Below are 18,981 nucleotides of genomic sequence, written 5' to 3'. Positions count from 1 at the left end.
GCATGTCATATTTCAGTCTGTTTTATTCATGCTGTGCTAAGGAAGAGATCTCATGGAAATGCCTGTCCCATCTCCGTCTGCTGTTTCAAGGTGCTGGTTTCTTTTATCTCCGATGGCAAATTCTCAGTAGCTGTTACTTTGTGATATAAACATTTGCTTATTAAAAGTTCTAACAGTTCTTACATAACTTGTCAAGTTATGTTAACCAATGCATTGTAATTGGGTCATTCCAGCAGTGAACTTTACCTACCAGCCTTAGCATTGGTTCAGAAGGGAAAAGATCTGCTTTACAAATGTAAATTTGAGAAATGTTTGTACTGCTGCGTTAAAACAAAAGGATTAACTTCAAGCTCATGGGCCTTAATGCAAAATTTGTAATAGGGACCCCAAATAACGATCCTCATATGGAGCACAGGAACCTTTTGGGCCATCACCGGCTCCAGTGCCAGTGGGCGACCACAACCTCTGCACCCCCTATAGTTACAGCCCTATTTCCAACAATGATACTATTCTAGAATTCCATGTTTGTTGCATTTGTGATGGAGCCTTGTCAGAGCATTTCTATGAAATAGTAGAAGTCGTCTGATGAGCAATGGAAAGAAAGAATTGACTAGATGTGATGACCATACTTGTGAGAGATAGGTTAATTACAAAAAAATCTATACCATAGTTATTGGTCTAACAATCCATATAGCATAAACACATTTTTTCTTTTGCTTTTTTTTAATGTAACATGTGCATGTGTTCTTTTCTTGTAAATTAGAATATATACACTTTCTTAACATGTTTGTTTTTTTATAGGCCTTGGTTTAGAACCTGACCACTGGCTACAATAAATAGTCAATGACTTTGGAATATCCTTCAGCTCAACTATGAAAGGATTATCAAGCAGCCGTAGCCATCATCATGGGGTTGTATGTGACTCAGTTTGTGAGTCCCTCCCTCACCATACAGATAGAAAGCCATATTTGCTGAACCCAGTAGATCCTCATCCTGCGGATCACCCTTACTATGCTCAAAGGAACTCCTACCCAGTAGAATGCATAATGCCCTATGGGGATCAGATTGCCAGTAGTACATTTCCAAGGAGACACTACAGTTCCCACCATGAGCTTAAAGATGAGTGCGCTCTAGTACCCCATGGACCTGTTGGAAAAGGTAACCGGCTTCCTACCAACCTCTTGGACCAATTTGAAAGGCAGATTCCTATCAATCGGGATGGATATCACACCTTGCAATACAAAAGGAGTGCAGTGGAACATCGCAGTGACAGTCCTGGTAGGATACGGCATTTGGTTCACTCTGTTCAGAAACTTTTTACGAAATCACATTCTCTTGAGGGCCCAACGAAAGGAAATTCTAATGGAAACAAAGCCAGTCCAGAAGAAATGCAAACTGTGAGATATGGCAAGCGAAGTAAAAGCAAAGAGAGGAGAGCTGAACTGAAACCTAGAACAAACATTGCAGGGTGGTGGAGTTCACAGGATAACTTAGACAATGATGTTTGCATGTATCATGGTCCCACTGCTGTCATGACTATGGGGAGATGCCCTGACCGCTCCGCTTCTCAATATTTTATGGAAGCATACAATACTATTAGTGAACATGCATTAAAGTCATCAAGAAGCAATAATGATGTGAAATGCAACACTTGTACAAACCTACCTGTGAGTATACCTGTAAGTTTGGACAGCCAGATGTTAAAGAAAGGTTCTTGGGCATCCACACTCACAGTAAGCAAGGCACGGGAAGTTTACCAGAAACCTGCAATAAATATGGACCAAGCATTGGTGAAGTCTGACTCATGTCATCAAGAGAGGTCATTCCAGTACCTGCAGGTAGGCTTACAATACCTTGTTGTTTAGTCACTTTCTGCCTGTAAAAATGTATTTGCTGAGTTCTTGTTAGATACTGTAAAGCATGCGTTATCACTGATCTAGATAAATATCATTAGTAAATTGAAAAATGCTGATTATCTTTACTGTCTGCGGTTATAAATTATTTAGTATTAAAGGATAATTGCACTTTGCAAATAGTCTTGATTAAAAATCCCTATATTTTTGTGTATTCCTCTGCAGACTTATGTATCCATGGTAACTGACTACAAACAAACTCTGTGTAGTCTGATCCTAGAGTAATACTCTCATCCATCTGGAAAATTACAGATGTACAGTAAATAACAAATCACTGCAGTATCGAACTACACTCAGGGCCTGTTTGCAGTTGATTTCTTTAGAGACACATGGATCTGCATAAAGCTGAATACACAAAACGGTAGAATTCTTTTATCTCAAACCTATTTACAAAATTGCTTAATTTTTTATTTTAGATGCACTGAAGCAATAAAAATGTATTTCAAAAGATTTTTAAAAGTATTTTCTTCTTATATTTTCACATATTGCATTTGAAAATCACACATTTTTCAAGGCTTGTTTTTTTTTTTAATAAACAATGCAGCATGCCCTATTTGTTATGATTTTTTTCAATTTCTCCCCCCATTTACTACAATGGGGGAACCTGCAGAATTGGTAACCACAATGCTGTGCTGTACCACAATTACAGTTTTCCCTTTTCTAGTACTGTTTCCTTAAACTGTAATCTAAACTGCAATTACATAAAAAATGCAACAAAAACACATGTACCAACATACAATTTTGCCAGATTTTTTTTGTGTCAGTTTTCACCCTGCGGTTTTGATCCGCACTAAAATGTATTTTATCCATGCAAATTATGTGTGAAGTTACTGCAACGAGGTGTCTCCCTTCCTGTAATCTGCTGTCCACCCCTGTTGTCAAGAAAAGTCTGTCAGTTGTTACGAAACAGAATTGACGAACTGCAGAATGTCGGGGAGTCTCACTTCACTGCTTTTCCATACAAGTCTATGGAAAGGGGAGGGGGAGCAGGAGGAGGTAGCAGAGAGAGAATGAGTCAGACACGCTGCCTATACAAGTCTACGAAGAAGGGAGGGGTGAACAGGGGGAGGAAGCAGGAGCAGAGTGAGAAAGACAGACGTGCTGTTAATATTTCAATGTCACCCCAGTGCTGAGTTCTCAGCGATTCTGGTCTGTGCTGAAGTATAATCTCCTACATGCTGCTGCTTTTATATATATATATATATATATATATATATATATAAGTGTGATGGATAGAGATAGGAGAGCAGCATTCTCCCCTTCTATGTGTGCAGTGTATGGGAGACATGATAGCAGTTAAGCTCCGCTCACTAGCTCAGAGACAGCTGAGAATTAGAGATAAAGCCTGCAGAGAAGAAAACTGATAAATAATGCAGGATACGAGTCATATAATGGGCAGAAATAGTTCTTCCTCATGTACACACATATGACAGCTTATTCAGGTCAGGTACGCTTTAAGGACTCATGCAATCGTTTGGTACGGACCCTTAATAGGGCTTTTATACAGGTGCAAGAGGCCTCTAATTTTACATGTAATTTATAGTATTGGTATTCTCTAATGTTGCAAAGGAAACATTGGGCCACCACAGGCACCAGATACTAGGTGCGACTGCAACCTCTGCATTTCATATATTTACGCCATTAAAAATGCACACAATGATATCACTGCACAAGAATAACTGTTACAGTTATGCCACAGAACCGGATAATGCACATGATGTTCCACCACAAACATAATAAACACAGTAATGTCACAGCATAGGGGTAATTATCAAAGTGAAGTTACCGAACAGTATTAACCCCTTGACACATTATCACGTACATGTACGTGATAAGTGTCATAGGGAAGTATGGAGGGTGCTCACAGGCTGAGCGCCCTCCATAACCTGCGGGTGTCAGCTGTGTTTTACAGCTGACAGCCCAGACTAACGGCCGGGAACAGCGATCGTGCTGTTCCTGGTCGTTTAACCCATCAAATGCTGCGATTAGTCGTGACCGCAGCATCTAAAGCATTGAAAAGAGGGGGGTGGCCCCCTCCGACAGCTCATTGGCGCCCCCACACCGCGATTGAAACTACAACTCCTCCTGAAAACAATAAGCCCTCACACCACTCCATTGACAGAAAAATAAAAATGTTATGGCTCTTGGAACACGGGGAGTGAAAAATGAAAACGAAAAAATGAAAAATGGCTCGGTCCTCAAGGGGTTAATAGTCACTATGATGGTACAGTTTAATGATGGTACATGTCACAGTACATAAATAATAACTGCAGTCATAGGATAGGGTATATTGCACGTAGTGATGTCACAGTATCGGAATTATGTCTACAGTGCTATTACAGAACAGGGGAGATGTTACAGATTATTGCTAATGATCATAGTGATGTTAAATCTAAAGATGGTAAATTCACCGCCTGAAAGAACGATTAAAATAATTTTATTATCAATTTGTTAAAAAATGGCTCAACCAGCCACTACTTCCAGAAAACAGGCATAAGCAAGTGCTAGGTGAGAAGGGAAGTGCCCCGGGTAATGGTATGTTTCTAGCACCCAGGACTAACTCTCCCTGTTTATGATATATAGATTCGCTACACTCTTGCCAAAAATTTCAATGTATCAAGATCCTACGCATTTCAGTATTGCCACCCAAGCGATACCTCATCAGGGATTGACATACATAGATAGTTTAATTATAAAGGTAGAACACTGGATAGCACTGTTTACGTGCTGATTTTAACCTTCAGCCGCGTGTACGGCTCTGATATACTGTCCGCACACGCGCCGGAGAAATCATGGGCTTTTAAAGTTAGGAGCCCGCCCTTCAGATGTCGTCACCGGGGCCAGCCGCCAATCCAAGTTCGACACGGCACAGCTGTGACGAGCAGGAGGCGGCTTGCCTCCTTCCTGCCGACCAATCAGGGCGCCAGGACAACGAAAGTGTCCATAGTAACCGGGGGACGCTAGACGCGGCTCCTGATATACCGATCAACAAAACACAGAATGAATGGATAGCGATCATGTTCCCCTCCTGTATTGTCCACCACTGTCCCAAACAGGTAAGCACAGTGAAGGAACAGGGGGGACATAACGCACTCACCAGGGGCAAATCTCGGGGCAAGGACTGTCAAATAAATGACTGCGTTGCCCAGCACCGTAGATATATAAAACCAGGGAGTTTTCAAAAAACGAACAGGGCAACAGCCCTAGATATCATAAATCAGTTTGTCTATACATGACCAGTCAGGATTAGTATTTACTACATGGTTACAACCAAAGTCAGCAAGGGGGCGCTGTTCTAAAAATCACGGAGAATGTCATATAGTGACATCCTTCGTTGCCCAGCAACGCCCCGTCAGTAGATCAGCTAGGGAGCCCGGGCATACCGAGATTAGAGAAAACAAGAGTAGGAAATTTGTTCATTCAGGCGATGAGGGTTGATGGTCTGCATGCGGAAAATCCATTCCGCCTCTTTTTGTAGAATCTTTCTGTCAAGATTCCCTCCTCTCAGGAGTGGTCTAACATGTTCGATTCCCTGAAAACCCAGAACTGTGGCATCCCCATCATGGCATGACCACACATGTCGCGCCACCGGGGTGTCCACTTTCCTTCTGACATCCCCTATGTGGTCGCAAATCCTCCTCCTAAACTCCCTGCCAGTCTTCCCCACATATTGTAGGCCACATTTACATGTGATAAGATAGACAATTCCTTTCGTCTTGCAGTTAATGAATGACCTGTTGTCAAATGTTCTTCCGGTTTTAGTGCTTGTAAATTTCCTACTGCACAATACAGACTCGCACGCTTTACATGTCCCGCATCTAAAGGTCCCTTCAGTACTCTTCAGCCAAGTATTGATCTGAGTCTGCGGTTGTGAGTGGCTGTGAACAAGACGATCCCTCAGGTTGCGTCCCCTCCTATATGTTATCAATGGGGTATCCCCCACCAGGTCCCCTACGTCCGGGTCAGCTTTTAGAATACCCCAAAATCATTTAAGGACTTCCCTCACCTCCCTATTAGCCGAATCGAAGGTACCTATCATCCTGATGGATTCCTCCTCCATTTTTTTCGGTTTAGGGTTTAGGAGGTCATTCCTATTGCAACCCACGGCATTCTGAAATGCCCCTTTTAGCACATTCCTGGGGTATCCCCTATGTCTAAATCTGCTCTCCAGCTCCCGTGCAGAGACCCTGAAGTCGGCAATAGTCGAGCAATTTCGGCGTGCCCTGAGATATTGGCCCTTAGGTATTCCTCTTTTGAGGTTTGTCTGGTGACAACTTTCCCATCGCAGCAGACTGTTCGTTGCCGTTTCCTTACGGTACATGTTCGTCTGTATAGTCCCAGAATCCGTCTTAGAGATCAAGATATCTAGGAACGTAATTTTAGTATCCTGGATTTCAGAAGTAAAAAAGAGACCCAGCTCATTAATATTCAAGACCTCAACAAATTCCTGAAACTCCTCCTTAGTGCCAGTCCAGAGGATCAGGACATCGTCGATGAATCTGATCCAGAGCAATATATAGGTTGACCATCTATCCATTGATTCACTGAACACAACTTCCTTTTCCCACCATCCCAAGTAAAGATTGGCAAAGGTGGGGGCACAAGGGCTGCCCATGGCCACCCCACGGAGCTGATGGTAAATCTTTTTATCAAATAAAAAGAAGTTGTGTTCTAGGATAAATCTCAACAGGTCAATGATGAACTCATTATGGGCCTGGTACTGTGTTCCTTTGTCCCTCAGGAAATATTCAACAGCTCTACATCCATGATTGTGAGGGATGGAGCTGTATAAAGACTCTACGTCTAGGGATGCCAACAGCACATCATGATCACAGCGTATACCCTCCAGCCTTCTCAGCGCATCCATGGTGTCCCTCACATAGGATGGCAGGGACACCACAAATGGTCTAAGGACCTGGTTCATGTACAGGCTGGCATTCTGCGTCAGGCTGTTGATCCCAGACACAATAGGGCGGCCTTTCAGGGGAATTACCCCTTTATGCACCTTTGGGAGACTGTAGAAGGTTGCTGTCTGTGGGTGTTCCGTCAGCATAAAATTCATTTCCCTGTCGTTTATAAGGTTGCCCACTTTTGCCGGGCCAAGAATATTCTTAAGCTTCTCTCTAAAAATGGCGGTGGGGTTGCTGGTTAGCACCCTATAACAATTTCGATCACTCAGGATGCCATCTCACATCCTGCTATATTGTGATCGATCCATTATTACTATATTCCCCCCTTTGTCAGAGGGCTTAATTATGATGTTGTCATCCCTTTCTAGGGATAATAAACCCGCCATTTCCTTGCTAGACATATTCGAACAGTGCTCTCTCTGGTTTATCAGTTTTAATTGGTCCTCCCCCACCTTGACAAAAACGTTGGCACCCGACAAACCTCAAAAGAGGAATACCTAAGGGCCAATATCTCAGGGCACGCCAAAACTGCTCGACTATTGCCGACTTCAGGGTCTCTGCAAGGGGGCTGGAAAGCAGATTTAGACACAGGGGATACCCCAGGAATGTGCTAAAAGGGGCATTTCAGAATGCCCTGGGTTGCAATAGGAATGACCTCCTAAACCATCAGGATGATAGGTACCTTCGATTCGGCTAATAGGGAGGTGAGGGAAGTCCTTAAACAATTTTGGGGTATTCTAAAAGCTGACCCGGACGTAGGGGACCTGGTGGGGGATTCCCCATTGATAACATATAGGAGGGGACTCAACCTGAGGGATCGTCTTGTTCACAGCCACTTACAACCGCAGACTCAGGTCAATACTTGGCTGAAGAGTACTGAAGGGACCTTTAGATGCGGGACATGTAAAGCGTGCGAGTCTGTATTGTGCAGTAGGAAATTTACAAGCACTAAAACCGGAAGAACATTTGACAACAGGTCATTCATTAACTGCAAGACGAAAGGAATTGTCTATCTTATCACATGTAAATGTGGCCTACAATATGTGGGGAAGACTGGCAGGGAGTTTAGGAGGAGGATTCGCGACCACATAGGGGATGTCAGAAGGAAAGTCGACACCCTGGTGGCGCGACATGTGTGGTCATGCCATGATGGGGATGCCACAGTTCTGGGTTTTCAGGGAATCGAACATGTTAGACCACTCCTGAGAGGGGGGAATCTTGACAGAAAGATTCTACAAAAAAAGGCGGAATGGATTTTCCGCATGCAGACCATCAACCCTCATGCCTGAATGAACAAATTTCCTACTCCTGTTTTCTCTAATCTCGGTATGCCCGGGGCTCCCTAGCTGATCTTCTGACGGGGCGTTGCTGGGCAACGAAGGATGTCACTATATGACATTCTCCGTGATTTTTAGAACAGCGCCCCCTTGCTGACTTTGGTTGTAACCATGTAGTAAATACTAATCCTGACTGGTCATGTATGGACAAACTGATTTATGATATCTAGGGCTGTTGCCCTGTTCGTTTTTTGAAAACTCCCTGGTTTTATATATCTACGGTGCTGGGCAACGCAGTCATTTATTTGACAGTCCTTGCCCCGAGATTTGCGCCTGGTGAGTGCGTTATGTCCCCCCTGTTCCTTCACTGTGCCTACCTGTTTGGGACAGTGGTGGACAATACAGGAGGGGAACATGATCGCTATCCATTCATTCTGTGTTTTGTTGATCGGTATATCAGGAGCCGCGTCTAGCGTCCCCCGGTTACTATGGACACTTTCGTTGTCCTGGCGCCCTGATTGGTCGGCAGGAAGGAGGCAAGCCGCCTCCTGCACGTCACAGCTGTGCCGTGTCGAACTTGGATTGGCAGCTGGCCCCGGTGACGACATCTGAAGGGCGGGCTCCTAACTTTAAAAGCCCATGATTTCTCCGGCGCGTGTGCGGCCAGTATATCAGAGCCGTACACGCGGCTGGAGGTTAAAATCAGCACGTAAACAGTGCTATCCAGTGTTCTACCTTTATAATTAAACAATCTATGTATATCAATCCCTGATGAGGTATCGCTTTGGTGGCAATACTGAAACGCGTAGGATCTTGATACATTGAAATTTTTGGCAAGAGTGTAGCGAATCTATATATCATAAACAGGGAGAGTTAGTCCTGGGTGCTAGAAACATACCATTACCCGGGGCACTTCCCTTCTCACCTAGCACTTGCTTATGCCTGTTTTCTGGAAGTAGTGGCTGGTTGAACCATTTTTTAAGAAATTGATAATAAAATTATTTTAATCGTTCTTTCAGGCGGTGAATTTACTAATTAATGAATATTTATGAACGACATCACATATCAATACTACAGTGTATTTAAATCTAAAGATGGTTTTACACAGGCACATTTTTGGCCAGTAACAAGCGCCAATCAACGATAACAGCATGTTGATCGGTGCTCGTTCCTCCCAATACATTTTGCATCTTTTAATCAAAATTAATAATGAAATGATGTTCAGAGTTGGAGTTACATCTTAGGCTCTATACTAGTGTTTTTAGGTTTCTGTCAGGAGTTCTGTTGTTTTTGATGACAAGAGCAGTTCATGCTCTCAAAAATACCAGAACCCTAATAGAAACCTAAAATACCCCATTATAAAGTTACCACATTTAGTTTGGAAATGGATCCGGAATAGCTGCCATGGCTAATGGTTAACAGGAACAAAGCCTTAAAAAGTAAAAGATTTTCAAACTAATAAAATATACAAACAATGGTCCTACGTTCAGAGCTACAACCATAAAGGCTTTGAATAAAGGGGGAATTGGTGGATGCAATCCTACTAGGGGGCTACATATGCAAAAATGCATAGTTTAGGCCTAGTTTACATCATGTTTTAGCCCTAGATTTAGCGTGTTGGGAAAGCTCCCGAGATACACGCTAAATATGTCCATATGTCTTCATTAGCCCAACAAAGGCCAAAAGAGTGTCCGTTTGGCCTCTGTCGGGCTGGTATACATCAGAATAGGCTGGTTTATGTCTAAAGGCTAAAATTGTATAGTAGTCTAGATTTTACATCCTGTCGGATCCTGCAAAGAAACGCATACCTCACAGTATACTTTATTTTACATGGGGGCCTCTGGATGACAGATAGCACTGTATGGCATCCTTCACATGCCTCCACTAAATGTATGCGTCGGTAAGCTCCAGTGATGCAACTGTCCATATATACACAGTTATGGCTGGTGCTGCCTGACACTGCAGAGGTTGCCCTGCCCACCCGCATGGCTGCCCTATCCCCTGTGACCAAAATACCTTTACAGCCGGAGGAGCCCCCAGGGTGCCTGGCTGCTATATGTGCCTGTGGAAGCTACATTGCTGGAACTTCCCTGGAATAGCCCTAGTGATAAGGCCACCACGCGGGGGGGGGGGGGGCGTCTGTAGTCCCCAGCTACAGCACTTCATCACAAAGCTCCTGACATAACAGTCCATATATGGACAGTGAAGTCAGGAGCTTTCCCATAGCCAGGGTCCCCTGCCAGAGCACTTCCAAAACTCTTGCTGGGAGCTCTGGCATTGCAAAGCTCCTGACATCACTGTCCATATATGCACTTTTTTAAATGTTTTTATTTTCTGATTGTATATATGTTTTTAGCTGTTTGCATTACATATGAACAGCCGTTTCAGAGATTTGCTTCACAGCAGGTACCTAGACATAAGAAATTGAGACTGAAAATGTCCTATTGAGTGTTGTGATCATTCACTGTATCAGGTGCAGTAGTCACTTAGCAGGGAGAAGAGGCTGAGCTGCCCCATCACCTTTTGTTAAAGGGAATGTATCACAAATATTATTTTTTTTACTAATTAAAACCAGTTAGTGAAACATATTTTCTTTTCCTAATCTGTTATTATTTTTTTATAGTTTTTTTTATTCTATTTTCTTTACATAATTATGGGGCGGTCACCTTGCTTGATCAGTTCTCTACTCTTGTAACAGAATTTAGAGGTATGCTTTACAGCAGCCACATGGACCATAGGACTCTGGAGTTGAATTAATGACTTCGCTAGGAGCGTTTTCTAGGCATGCTCTGTAACCTGTGCAGAGGTCATTGTGCAGGTAGGGGGAGGAGGTATAATAGAGGTATTACATTTCATTGTAATCCTAGGTTGACAATGATATGACTGATAAGCTTGCCCTGTTGTACATAGCACAAGCGTTGTGCTAACAACAATTTTTAATTTGTTTTCATATAAATAGTGAAATTTAAAAAATCTTTTTAACATAAATACTTGCTTTAAACAATAGGTCATTTTCTAACTATATACTATAAACCCTTTATTCGTGTTTTTTTTGTTTTGTCTTGTTCTTTTTTTTTTTTAAATGTGAAAACCTTTTATTGAAAACTGCCACCTCACCATCTAGTTTTTCTACCAAATTGGACCCTTTGATCAAGATTTAATGGATGGAGGCCACACTTACTACCTGCCTTCCAGCACATATAGATTCTTACAACATCTGAACTTTTGTTGCCTCTCACTGTGACACTTTTGTAAGTCAACAATCAGTTTCTTTTTCGTTACGTTCACCGATTTAGTTAGATTTGGTTATTTGTTTCTTTTCTTTGTGTGAGCCTGCCCTATTTATCACAAACTGGTTTCTGTGGCAATGAAGCAGAATTACACGCTGAGTCTTCTACTTTCGAAGACTGAGGAATATTCAGCTTGCTCTGCATGCCAATGAATGATTATTGACATTGCTCCTGAAGGTTGGCATCCATTGAGCTATTATTCTCGAAAAAACATGCAATCTCAATATATAAGGAGAAGCCAGGGAATCAGGAAAATGATATAGTCCTCGTTTTTTTTGGCTGTAACATCTAACAAGTTAAGGTTGAGTAATAACTGGCGAGGACACTAAATTACATGTGTTAGACAGTCAGTACTGAGCAGTCATTAAGCATTGTTCTCTCGTTCTGTGATCTCATTTCATTAATTATTTGCGTGCTAAAAGAAAGCTTAAGTTACAAATATAGTGTTTTGTGAGTGATTGTTAAACACTCTCCTCCAGTCCATGTGTTTACTGCGATAGTCATACACTTTGAAATGGCAGAACGATGAGAAAAACCTAGATCTTTTTAGCTGCCTAAAGCTGAAGAGATGATGAATATAATTTATCATAAAGAATGTTTATTTGCATATACAAGACGAAAGGTAAGTCAATGCAACTTCCTTTGCATGTATAATATTTAATGCTCGTCCTAGGTGTCAGATAGCCGGACTACAATGATGCTAGAGGAGTATATTTCACCTATGACATTGTTAATGTATTTATACCACACAATTATTTTGGTTACTTTTCAATCATTTTGTTAGTTGCAATCAGTTTTGCACTTGCCTTTATATGTGATATTATACAGTAGATTTATGCATATTTAGACTTCAAATGATGAATAATAATTCACATTTGTGTCTTGAATTGACTTTTCTAACTCTAATTTGATTCTGTCTCATCGGATATAATATCATTACATCTGATTTCTGGAAGTTAAATGCATTTTGAAGTCATAAAGAATTGTTTATGTGATGACACAATAATAATCGAAATAATATATTTTTCATTTAATTAAAGATGTATATGTGAGATGTGAAATATCTACGTGTAAACTTGAAAACCTCATCGTCATATAATGCTGTATTATAATGTCTTTCATTTTTGTGTGTGACACCTCATACTAAATGAAGCAGCCTGTAGGTCTTTAGTGTTGTCGAACAACAAATACCAGAATACATTGCCTATACTAATAGAATTTAAAATATATATATATATATATATATATATATATATATATATATATATATATTAATATAATTTAATATATATATATATATATATATATATATATATATATATATATATATATATATATATATATATATATATATATATATATATATGTATAATTTTTCTCTAACTTAAGACTTGTTCTTCCCAAACTCATGATCCATAAATCTAATGGTAGCATAGGAAGCATAATGTTATTGCAAACGATATGGAGCTAAAATGTATCTATCCAGAATGTGGAGAAATGCATTGTTTTTTCATTATGTGTTACAATGCGCCATGTTCTACAGAATCCTTTAGTTCTGCAGTAGTCAGAAGCATTGCTGTAGTTACTGTATCCCAAAAAATTTCGTTTTCAGAGTATATTCTAGCAGAAAATAGCTTTAGATTGGTACACACTGTACAAGATCACAAAATAGTGCTACACTCGACACTCGGCACTCGACAGCATTAGCAGACACATCTCCTCAGTTGATATAATATTTACGTAATTATAATTATGCAGACCTAGTAAATTACACTTGATTTCCTGAAAAATGAGGCCTGAAATAAAATGGTTTGTGCCATTGTGAATGATCTAATTTCTGTAATAAAACACAAACCTCTAGGTAAATATTATTGGAAATGAGCAGTCATTGTAGAGATATACGATTTCAATTTTAAAAGGCCTCACTCTACTGAAAATCTGAATGTGATGTACCCACGATTAACCCTTTTATCGCAATCAACCCCTTCCCATATCATACACACAGGAATTTCTTAGGCAGATCCCTCACATTAGGGAGCTAAGGGGCCCCAGGTGTCAACATTTTTACTTCTTAATCCTGCAAAACCACTATTCTGTTAGGGAAAGAAAATCAGAAAAAATCTCCAGTATGATGACCTTGGGAAAAATCCATATGGCTCAACTTCCTGAATCTAGTGAATGTGTATGAGTATGACGCTACGTGGAAAGGGATATTGAGGTTGATTGCTGTCATGCTTGAATTTTCAGCTTTGAGGGGAGTTAGACTTTAAGGCTTGTTTAATAAGGCAATAAAAATGCCAAGGGCCGACCTATGCATCTCTGTGCTGATCCCTGACAATAGGTTTAGGAATGTTACATCATAACTGGCATAATACTTTAATCTTCAGGTGATCACAGTGTATCATCAATTTCAGTTGCTCATAGTGCAATGTCATTGCACATCCTTGTTACATTGCTAGGTTGTAAAATATCATCCTTTATTTAATAAATCACATGTGCTGTTAGTTGAAATGGTATTGTATAGCATCATTGTTTGCCAATGTCATTAAAAGATAGGATGCTTTTGTAAAAAAAATTCAGGCCATAAAAAACTGGACAGTTCCATGACTTTACACAAGGAGTAATGAACCATTTCATACATTGATTTTTTCACACGTATGTAACCTAAACTGGATTGATACAGTCGTTCTGGGAGTCCCAAGTTATCACGGGCAAGACCATAAACCCTGATAGTCCGATATAATTTCTACTATGACTACGTCATAAAGCCAACCCAGTTAACTAAGGTCAGATAGATCCAACACATTCTTATAAATAATAGACCTTCAGCCGTTTTTATTACTAACCAAGTTTCTGTATCATGGATCAAAGGTGTTACTTCTGCCTCATTTCACTAGTCTTTACCATTAGACAGACATTTTGTCAATGTGCTCAAAGTTTGTTATCATGGCAACAACTTGTACTTTATTGACTGTCTCTTTAGATGCATAAAGTGTTAAGGAATGTCAGCTATTCCTCATCATTTCAAATGTATAAACTAAATCGTATCTCACAAAACTTTCTTTGATATATATTATTTCAGGGGTTATTTAATGTAAATTACTATTTTCCTTGTACTACCAAAGTTATTTATTTCAAGCAATGGTTACATTTTTTTTGTTAGATGTGTTCTTCAAGAACAAGGGCACTTTAAGGGCATGGCCAGACGTGGCGTATTTCTTCCGCCACTGTCCGCATCAATGCCGCACATAATCTGCGTTGCAGATTCTGTTGTGGCTTTGCCTAAATTGATGCGGATTAGCCGTTGCGTATTCAGGTGAAGAGTACTTCCCTTCTTTCTATCAGTGCAGGATAAAGAGAAGGGACAGCCCTTTCCCTAATAAAAGTAAAAGAAAGTCAAACTTACCCGGCCGTTGTCCTGGATGACGCGGCAGTCCATGTGACCGCTGCAGCTTGTGATTGGCCTGTGATTGGCTGCAGCCGTCACATGGACTGAAATGTCATCCAATGTCATCCCGCGAGGCCGGACTGGAGGAAGAAGCAGGGAGTTCTCTGTAAATATGAACTTCTTTTTTTTTTTACACGTTGATCTATATTGTGATCGGTAGTCACTGTCCAGGGTGCTGAAACAGTTACTGCCGATCGTTTAACTCTTTCAGCACCCTGGACAGTGACTATCTCCTGACGTCGCCTAGCAACGCTCCCGTAATTACGGGTGCACACACGTAGTCACCCGTAATTCCAGGAGCCCAATAGACTTATATGGGCCTGCCCGTGCCGTAATTACGGCCCGTGATTACGGGCATTTTTACGTTTGTGTGCATGGGGCCTCAGTCTGGCTATAGACCTCGAAGCCATACATATTCAGCCAACATAGAAATAAATTGAGTTTTTTATTATAATATATTAAAATATATGTTTTGAAAACCAAGTGATGTGACAATCAGGCACAAAAATACTTAAAATCAACACAAGAAGGCTGTTTCATTATTACACATATTGAAAATAGTTTTCTAAGAACTGAACAGAATAACACAATTTATTCTACATATTTTAAAACTAAAAATTAACCCCCATCACCAATGCAGGAATTACACTATGCCCGCTATAAATCTGAGCAAGGTCTACAAGTCTTTAATAGTCTTCCTATGGCCCTCTAGACAAGCAGTAGTGGACCCATGAACTCTTATGCACTTTAGGGCTATCTTAACTATTACCTTATTGGTCCTATAACTGTAAGGACCCAATGTGCATGAAGCGACTATGGGTACAGGCCCATAGGCACTCTGTTCGCTGCCATATGGTGCCTTCATGAGGCACAGTATCCTCTACTAGAAGCAATGCTTCCAGAGGAGAATACCTCTATAAAATGGCCTGCAGTGTACAGAATCCAAGAGAATAAAACTCAACCCTTGTATACAATTTTAGGAACATGGAGAAACAAAATGTAGAAATAAAGAGCATGGCCCTACATTTACATGTTGACCTAGAACAATAGTATAAAAGGTTATCTGATTTTCTTATAATTACTATATTGCTTTGTAGCATTGGGTAGTTTTTATAATGCACAATTGTTCACATTTTCTTCCTGATACATTCGTTTTTATATTCTAGTGAAGGCTTTTACCAGCTGTCATACAATAAGACTTAGAAACAGTTACTAGAGCCGTACATCAAGCCAGCAAGTGTTCCATTTGGCATATTCATGAGGATCAATGCATGTGACTGGCAATAATACATGAGAGAATTTTATTTTTAAATCTGCACATTCGTATTGTAGCCAGAGCCCTGCGCTCACATTTCAATGCCCCCTTTGTGTCAAGGGCGAGAGACAGATTGTTGAAGTAGCTGACATATCTTTCAGGAAATTCGCTCTCCCCTTCTTGCATTCATTTTCAGCTGCACAACACAAGGAAAAAAAGAAAACAAGTTAGCAGTCGCTCAAATAACTTCCCATGTGGATGTTTGGAGGTTTTTTGATCTCCATAACCAATGTGTTTTCTCTTAAACAAAGTGAAAATGAGCAGTTTATCTTTTTTCTGTATTATTCAAGTGGTTAGATTTTTCCTGATTCTTCTATTGAACCCGTCCAATGGCCAGAAATTTAATTCCTTGCCCTTTTTTAGGATGAGTTCTGTATGTATTCGCAAGTTGTTCTTTTGCTGAATTCTACATATAAATCAATAGAATTACCACATAGAATAACAAAAAAGAAGCATGGGTAAAAGTCCAGTGGATAGGGGATACATATCTTTTGTAGGACACACTATAGGTCAGATTTTTTTGGGGGGTTGGGGCTGCATGGCGTTACCTACAGGGGGGCCTGTATAGCGTTACCTACAGGGGGGTCTGTATGGCGTTACCTACAGGGGGGCTGTATAGCGTTACCTACAGGGGGGCTGTATGCCGTTACCTACAGGGGGGCTGTATGGCGTTACCTACAGGGGGGGCTGTATGGTGTTACCTACAGAGGGCTGTATGGCGTTACCTACAGGGGGGCTGTATTGCGTTACCTACAGGGGGGCTGTATGGCGTTACCTACAGGGGGGCTGTATGGCATTACCTACAGGGGGGCTCTATGGCGTTACCTATAGGGGGGCTGTATGGCGTTATCTACAGAGGGGCTGTATGGCGTTATCTACAGGGGGGCTGTATGGCGTTATCTACATGGGGGGCTGTATGGCGCTATTTACAAAGGGGTCTGTATGGCGTTATCTACAGGGGGTCTGTATGGCGTTATACAGTGAAGGAAATAAGTATTTGATCCCTTGCTGATTTTGTAAGTTTGCCCGTTGTCAAAGACATGAACAGTCTAGAATTTTTAGGCTAGGTTAATTTTACCAGTGAGAGATAGATTATATAAAAAAAAAAAAATCACATTGTCAAAATTATATATATTTATTTGCATTGTGCACAGAGAAATAAGTATTTGATCCCTTTGGCAAACAAGACTTAATACTTGGTGGCAAAACCCTTGTTGGCAAGCACAGCAGTCAGACATTTTTAGTAGTTGATGATGAGGTTTGCACACATGTTAGATGGAATTTTGGCCCACTCCTCTTTGCAGATCATCTGTAAATCATTAAGATTTCGAGGGTGTCACTTGGCAACTCGGATCTTCAGCTCCCTCCATAAGTTTTCTATGGGATTAAGGTCTGGAGACTGGCTAGGCCACTCCATGACCTTAATGTGCTTCTTTTTGAGCCACTCCTTTGTTGCCTTGGCTGTATGTTTCGGGTAATTGTCGTGCTGGAAGACCCAGCCACGAGACATTTTTAATGTCCTGGTGGAGGGAAGGAGGTTGTCACTCAGGATTTGACGGTACATGGCTCCATCCATTCTCCCATTGATGCGGTGAAGTAGTCCTGTGCCCTTAGCAGAGAAACACCCCCAAAACATAATGTTTCCACCTCCATGCTTGACAGTGGGGACGGTGTTCTTTGGGTCATAGGCAGCATTTCCCTTCCTCCAAACACAGCGAGTTGAGTTAATGCCAAAGAGCTAAATTTTAGTCTCATCTGACCACAGCACCTTCTCCCAATCACTCTCAGAATCATCCAGATGTTCATTTGCAAACTTCAGATGGGCCTGTACATGTGCCTTCTTGAGCAGGGGGACCTTGCGGGCACTGCAGGATTTTAATCCATTACGGCGTAATGTGTTACCAATGGTTTTCTTGGTGACTGTGGTCTCAGCTGCCTTGAGATGATTAACAAGTTCCCCCCGTGTAGTTTTCAGCTGAGCTCTCACCTTCCTCAGGATCAAGGATACCCCACGAGGTGAGCTTTTGCATGGAGCCCCAGATCGATGTCGATTGACAGTCATTTTGTATGTCTTCCATTTTCTTACTATTGCACCAACAGTTGTCTCCTTCTCACCCAGCGTCTTACTTATGGTTTTGTAGCCCATTCCAGCCTTGTGCAGGTCTATGATCTTGTCCCTGACATCCTTAGAAAGCTCTTTGGTCTTACCCATGTTGTAGAGGTTAGAGTCAGACTGATTAATTGAGTCTGTGGACAGAAGTCTTTTATACAGGTGACCATTTAAGACAGCTGTCTTTAATGCAGGCACCAAGTTGATTTGGAGCGTGTAACTGGTCTGGAGGAGGCTGAACTCTTAATGGTTGGTAGGGGATCAAATACTTATTTCTCTGTGCACAATGCAAATAAATATATATAATTTTGACTATGTGATTTTCTAGTTTTTTTTTTTATATAATCTATCTCTCACTGGTAAAATTAACCTAGCCTAAAAATTCTAGACTCTTCATGACTTTGACAGTGGGCAAACTTACAAAATCAGCAAGGGATCAAATACTTATTTCCTTCACTGTATATAGGTGATAATTGTCGATTCTGGGACAACCCTTTAAATGTTGGGTCCACACTGGTTACATAGTTAGTACGATTGAAAAAATAAATATGTCCATGGTGATTTTCTTTATGTTGTTTTGTACTGAAAAGAATATTTGAAGGATCCAGTGGCAAAATGCATCAATCAGGATCAGTATTTGGTGTACTATTAGTTTGTTTGACTGCACTTCTGCCACTTCATTATTTGAATCCATGGGGTTACATAGTTACATAGTTTG

At 41.0% G+C, this 18,981-nt stretch overlaps 1 protein-coding gene across 4 annotated transcripts in view; it reads left to right on the top strand.

The window, feature by feature from the left end:
- The window catches only part of DLGAP1 (DLG associated protein 1), a 598,634-nt gene that overhangs the window by 333,614 nt on the left and 246,039 nt on the right, over nt 1-18,981 (top strand). For 3 of the 4 annotated variants that reach the window (XM_075826387.1, XM_075826388.1, XM_075826389.1), the window contains exon 3: nt 802-1,838. In XM_075826387.1, the coding sequence (XP_075682502.1) occupies nt 873-1,838 (966 nt within the window). In that variant the 5' untranslated portion in view covers nt 802-872. Of the gene's footprint in view, nt 1-801; nt 1,839-11,905; nt 12,013-18,981 lie in introns of those variants that run through there. The other variant, XM_075826390.1, reaches the window with a different exon arrangement.

Source organism: Rhinoderma darwinii, chromosome 5 (genome assembly GCF_050947455.1).
Source record: "Rhinoderma darwinii isolate aRhiDar2 chromosome 5, aRhiDar2.hap1, whole genome shotgun sequence".
In the NCBI taxonomy this organism is placed as follows: domain Eukaryota; kingdom Metazoa; phylum Chordata; class Amphibia; order Anura; family Rhinodermatidae; genus Rhinoderma; species Rhinoderma darwinii.
Note: the sequence above shows the minus strand (reverse complement) of the source record. Positions and strands in the feature narration are given on the sequence as shown.